This window comes from Martes martes (assembly GCF_963455335.1).
Source record: "Martes martes genome assembly, chromosome: 7".
Lineage (NCBI taxonomy): Eukaryota > Metazoa > Chordata > Mammalia > Carnivora > Mustelidae > Martes > Martes martes.
Genome location: NC_137894.1, coordinates 135324359 through 135330490, shown reverse-complemented (window position 1 = coordinate 135330490; position 6132 = coordinate 135324359). Strand labels below are relative to the sequence as shown.

Sequence of the window (6132 nt, the reverse complement as noted above, 5' to 3'; positions counted from 1 at the left end):
TTAAGGGCATCCGATCATGAGCTGCGATCGGGTGAGACGCCGAAAGAATTAAGAAAGTTCCCGAAACCTCAAGAAGTTAGGACCGCATGTGCATTTTTTTTTTAACAGCCGTGTGTGCATGCGTGTGCAGAAGGACAGTGGGCGACAGTTTCCACCAAGATGAGAATCCCTCGGGGTCCGAGGTGATATCCAGACGCACACTCCAAATTTGGGGACTGTGTTTTAAATCAGAGAGGCAATTTAATCTATGCTCTACGAGTCAATTTAGCGATGATTGTGGAGAAAAAAAGCGCCTTGACAGATACCCAACCGCACGCATACCTTACGCACTCGCAATCCGCTGATCTGTTCTTTAATATATTAAAAATGAGGGCTATTACTGGGGCGACTGATTCCTCAACGAACACATTTTCATAGACTTCTGGCATGGTGATTGCTTTGTGTGAAATCGTGTTTGGGTGATAATAAGTAAAATCAGCGGCATGTTTACTGCATGTCCGACCAAGGCGCTTGCTGGCCGCCTCCGGACGCTCCCGGTCCTCCCCTGCTGAGCGGAGCCTGCAGGCCGACAAACAATCGCTTAGGAACAGGAGGCGGGCAATTTGCGTGCGTTGCATTTGTTATTCCAATTGCGCCTGGCGGCGCAAGGCGGATGATTGTTTGTTTAGTGCCTGGCGGACACTTGTGGGTTTCGGCCCGTGGAGGACACTCAGCGCGGGGCACCGCGAGGCGCACCGCCTTCCCCGGGCTCCCGCTTCCCCGCGGACACCGTGCAGCCAGCAGATTGAGGGGCAAGCAGGACGGGGAGCCCCAGCTGCGCAGGGGGTGAGCTCCCTGAGAACGAGAAGAGCCGAATCTCCGGAGTGCAGCGGCGATTGGTTCCCTGTGTGGTCCCAGAAAGTCCCTTCCGCAAGAGGACAGAGCTTTCAGACTCCCTTTTCCTCATCTTGGACCCAGCTGATAGAGACCCTGCCCTCGGAGGGGTGGGGATAGCAAGCTCATTTGCCCCAGTGAAAAGAACTAGAAAAATGCCCCAGGTCTACCCTCAGTCTCCCTGGGGAAGGGACGACAATTACCCAGCCTCGTTAATTCTTACAGTTGTAAGGGACCCAGTGATTGCTGGCGTTGGAAACAAAACAAAACAAAAACAAAATGCAAAAAAACCCGAGACCTAGAGGAGGGATAATTTGCAAGGTGGCAACAATGAGTCGAGAGCTCTGACGCTCAGACTCCTTGTACAGTGCTCTTCCTTCCAGGAATCGGATGGTACCAAGAGCGCACTGCAGAAAAGCAAGGGGCGAAATCTCGGGGTTTGCTAAATCTGATTATTAAAAACAACAGTGTACCAAGTGGAAGGAGGCATGACGCGTGTGTGGTGAGGTCGCTTTATTTAAAAACTAGAAAGCGCTCTTTTTAGAAACCTGGCTGACGTGTCCGTGCCTTGCCAGTTTGAGCAACTTCACAGAAATGGACCGGGAATCTGCCTCGGTTTTCTGCGGCGCTTCTGCCTCCGCCCGGTTCAGCAGAGGTCTTAAAAGATCCACTAACGCACGCGCTGCCCAGAGCGCCCGGCCCGGAACACAAACGTGGCCAAGGCTCACTACGGGAGTGGCAGCCTCTAGTCGTCTTCCATCAATTGCCCTGCAGAATCAAACCCAGGAAAGGTTGGCGGGGAATGTGTGCCCGGGGAACTGGTGGTTTTTTAAGTCTCCCAGAGTGGGGGGGGGGGGAGCCTCTATTCCTAGTTAGCAGCAAAGGGAAAGCGAGGCACTTCTTTCCCTAGACCTGACCTCTCTGAAGGGGAGGGTCACACTCCATCCCCTGGGAGTGGTTTCTATCGTTAATTTAAAAAAAAAAAAAAATCGATTGCCTACCCAAACTGAGACCCATCCCGGTCTCGCCCTAATCTCCCCCTACGACATCTTCTTAGTCTGCTCAGCATTCAAAGAACCAAGAAGCGAGTGGGCCTGAGGGTGCAGAGGTCCACGAGGGGAGGCCTAGGAGAAGCGCCGCCGCCTGGCTTCTCCCGGCCGCTCTCGCGCACCGCGGGAGTTCCGCTCCCGGGCCGGTCCTACCCTCCGCGCCACCGCTCCCCTGACCCGGGAACAGCAATTGACAAGTGCCCTTTCCCCTTTGCCCTACCGCCCGGGAGGAGGCAGCCCACAGACGTGGCCTTGCCGTAGCAACATCACACAACCCTGCGGGGATCCCTGTTAATTAGCCAGAGAGCACCAGGGAGAAATGGGCGCGAGTTAAAGGCGGCCCTCCTTCGGCACGCCCGAGCTGCCCCCCAACCCGGCCCTCGGGCCGTTTCGCCAGGGCTCGGCCCTACCCCTATTCCTGGAATGGCTGGAGGTTCCTGCGCGAAGGGCCTCTGAGAAAGGCCATCTCTGCAAGACAGGGGTTTGCGCCCGGCCCTCCATGACCTCGGGGGCTACTTTCGTTCCGCGCGCACCGTCGCCTACCTTTTCGAAGGGCGTTCTGTCGCCTGCGCACCGTCGTGGTCTGGGTGCGTCTCCAGCAGCTCCGGCGGACGGCCAGTGCGGGGGCCGCCTGCCGCGAGCAGAGCCCGCCTTCGGCCAGGCCGCTGGGGCTGCAGAGCCCAGCCCGGGCCTGTCGGGTAGAAAGACAGCTAGGGGGCCTGTCCCAGTCAGGGAGCCGGCGAGACGGATGGGGAAAATGCCACTTACTGTTGGGGAAGGGGGTGGGGAATCCCCAAAGCCCCGTTTTCAGATTTTGCATTGAAAATAAAAACAGTATGCGGGAGAAGACACCCCATTTCCAAGAATAATTTTTTAAAAGCAAAAGAAAAAAACAGAAAATCTACCGACACCCACGCGGGGAGCAGCTGGAAGCGTCGCTGGAGCGAGCTACTCTCGGTGGCGAAGTTTAATGATCGGCTGAATTTGGTCTCTGCTGGGTAGGGGCCTTCGGATTCCTAAAGTAATTTTCAGACCCAAAGTGCCTGCGGAAAAAATAGATACACATATTTTAAGAACCACAACGCACCTCTTTCGTCGATTTCGCTTTTACAAATTTTGGCCTTTGCAAAAACAAAAGGGTTGGGGGTGGGGTTAACCAGTTCCACTCGGGAGAGAATCTCGAGATTTAAAAAAAAAAAAAAAAATAGAGGAGAAATTTAGCGGTGAGGGCTTGCGGATCCGGAGGAAGAGCGAACTTTTTAATCTTGAGAAAGGACGCAGCCCCTCTGCATTTTCTGAAACAAACCAAGTTCCGAAACGGGGCAAAAAGTAGCCCCAAAGTAAAACTGGCCACAATGAATTGGAGTTTCTAGCAGAGGAAATCGCACCCAATAATAGGACCCAATCTGAGAAAAAGGGGTGGGGGCGGGGGGTCGGGCGGCGGGAGTTGTTAACTGCGCCGCACAATGGAATTAATGAGATTAACCCGAGCAATTAGGAAGCCCGCCCAACTCCGCCGGCCCGCGGCGGGGCCGCTGAATGGGAAAGATTAGGTTAATTTCATTAATTTGCAATCCACAATCCCTTTTCTGGCCCCCGCAACCCCCTCCCCTTGGCACCTCTCCCCTTCCCCCTTCCTTAAAGCCCCCCCCCCCCAAGGAACAGAAAGGGCCAAATCTGGTTCTGTTTGTCATCTGCATATTACCAGGAACTAAATCCAGGATGACGTCGACTCAGTATAAAACCAACAAGAGGTTCAGCTGGTCTAAACTCCGTCCTACCCGCGGGTTGAGTTCGGCGAACGCTGCAGCGAGGGGAGGGCGGGAGGAGGGAGAGCGGACGCAGGGGGCGGGGAGGGGCGCGGGGCTGCGCGCTCGCCCGCGCTCTGTTTCGTTTTGGTCCGCCGCTGGAGGAGCGTGGACCCCCGCCCCCCGCCCCCCGGCTTTGAGGCTTTTTCCCCGGCGCCTCCCCGCCGCCCCCCGGTCCCGGCGCGGGGCTCGGGGATGCCCGCCAGCATGTTCAGCATCGACAACATCCTGGCCGCCCGGCCGCGCTGCAAGGACTCGGTGCTGCCCGTGGCGCCCAGCGCCGCGGCTCCCGTCGTCTTCCCGGCCCTGCACGGGGACTCGCTCTACGGCGCCGGCGGCGGTGCCTCCTCGGACTATGGCGCCTTCTATCCGCGCCCCGTGGCCCCCGGCGGCGCAGGCCTCCCGGCCGCGGTCGGCGGCTCCCGCCTCGGCTACAACAACTACTTCTACGGGCAGCTGCACGTGCAGGCGGCTCCGGTGGGCCCGGCCTGCTGCGGGGCCGTGCCGCCGCTGGGTGCCCAGCAGTGCTCCTGCGTCCCGACGCCCCCAGGTAGGGTCGCGCTCGCGCCGGCCGCCTTGCCGCGGTCCTCGGTCCCTGGGGCATGGGTGGGCGGTGGCGCTGGCTTTTCTTAAGTCTGTACTAACTTCGTTTTTTGCACTAACGATCTTCTCTCCCCATTTTTCCTGGCCGATCGGGCACGGGGGTTTGTATTGTACACTTGCTGCAAACTTGAGGCGAGAGTTAGAGGAAACTAACTTACTGGCTGCGTGGGGAAGACGAGGCTTTTAGGGATTCCCTAACTGGCTTTGAGAGTGAGCGGGTGGACTCTCTAGCACGGTTCCCCCATTTCCCTGCGTTGTCGATTTCCGCGCGTCCCCAATTCCCAGCACCCCGTTGCAGAGGACTTTTTAGAGGGAGTGGGTCGCGGGGCAGGCCGGCTGGCGGTGTGCGCCGCGGCAAGGCCGACCGTGCGTGCTCCTCTGTCGCAGGCTACGAGGGCCCCGGCTCGGTGCTGGTGTCCCCGGTCCCGCACCAGATGTTGCCCTATATGAACGTGGGCACGCTGTCGCGCACCGAGCTGCAACTTCTCAACCAGCTGCACTGTCGGCGGAAGCGGCGCCACCGCACCATCTTCACCGACGAGCAGCTGGAAGCGCTGGAGAACCTCTTCCAGGAGACCAAGTACCCAGACGTGGGCACCCGCGAGCAGCTGGCCCGGAAGGTGCACCTCCGCGAGGAGAAAGTGGAGGTGCGCGCGCCGCCCGGCCCTTCCCGGCGAGTTCGGGCCCCCGCCGGCTTAGCTTGGCTCTGCAGCTGGGCTCGCCTCCGGTCTCCCTGAACTTGACCGACATCCCGCGGCGGCCCGGAGGCTGCTGGAGGGCGCTTTAGGCCCAGGAAGTTGCACGGAAATGCGGAAGCGGGAGCGACTCTCCCTTCTTTTTGTGGGCGTGCGCGCGGGATCCCCGGGTTCCGAGCCTACCGGCGTCACTCGCGGCTGCCCAGGGCCCCGAGGGGTGCCCGGGCCGCGGCGGTGGGGGGGGGGGGGAGGGCGGTGCGGGGAGCGCGCCTTTGATCTTAACTCTTGTTTTGTTTTCCGTTGCGCAACAGGTCTGGTTTAAAAACCGCCGTGCCAAATGGAGGCGGCAGAAGCGGTCCTCGTCGGAGGAGTCGGAAAACGCCGAGAAGTGGAACAAGACGTCGTCTAAGGCGTCGCCGGAGAAGAGGGAAGAGGAAGGTAAAAGCGATTTGGACTCGGACAGCTGACGGCTGCGGGCCGGCTGTGGCTCTTGCCTAACTCGAAGGACTTGCACAGACAGACGATGCTACTTTCTTGCACACGCGCTGCCTTGCGGGAGGGGGTCGAGAAAGAGGAATGAGGAGCTGTAAATAGTGTACAGAACTGGGAGGGTCGGCGCCTGGGGTCGGGGGTCGCGCCGGGGCTCACAGCCCCGAAGTCCTAGACCGCCGGCGCCTCACTCCCCATCGTAGTATTTATAGTTAAGTTAACGGCGACAATACAATAAAGCGATGGCGATGTAGACGGGCCACATTCTGTATTTCGTACCCACCTCCCCCACCCCCTTCTGAGGCCCAAAAAAGAAATTTATTCAGTCTTGTAGCTTCCAAAGAAAAACGGGGCAGCTCTGACCCTTACCAGAAAAAAAGAAGAGGAAAATTCTGGGCGTGAATTCGTTCCAGGACGGGTGTCCGTCCACTTCGTCTGGTAGTCTTCTGGAAGAGGTGGAGAGGGGATTTGCAGGCTGCTGCGGGGGGGGGGGGGGTTGGTGGGGGGTGGGTAGCATTGCCTACGAGAGAGGGGACAGCATGGGGTTCCTGTTCCCCTTGCCGCTGCTGGGAAGCCATAGCGGGAAAGCAGGATCTGTGGGGAGCTGGGCTATCC

General features: G+C 58.8%; 1 protein-coding gene across 1 annotated transcript; it reads left to right on the top strand.

The window, feature by feature from the left end:
• Positions 1-3925: 3925 nt before the first annotated feature.
• On the top strand, positions 3926-5768 carry GSC (goosecoid homeobox; the record flags this gene model as incomplete). Its single annotated transcript, XM_080809209.1, has 3 exons — positions 3926-4280; positions 4721-4980; positions 5340-5768. The coding sequence occupies 3 exons, from the start codon at positions 3926-3928 to the stop codon at positions 5493-5495; spliced, it is 771 nt and encodes a 256-aa protein (XP_080665335.1). The 3' UTR covers positions 5496-5768.
• Between the last annotated feature and the right edge of the window lie 364 nt (positions 5769-6132).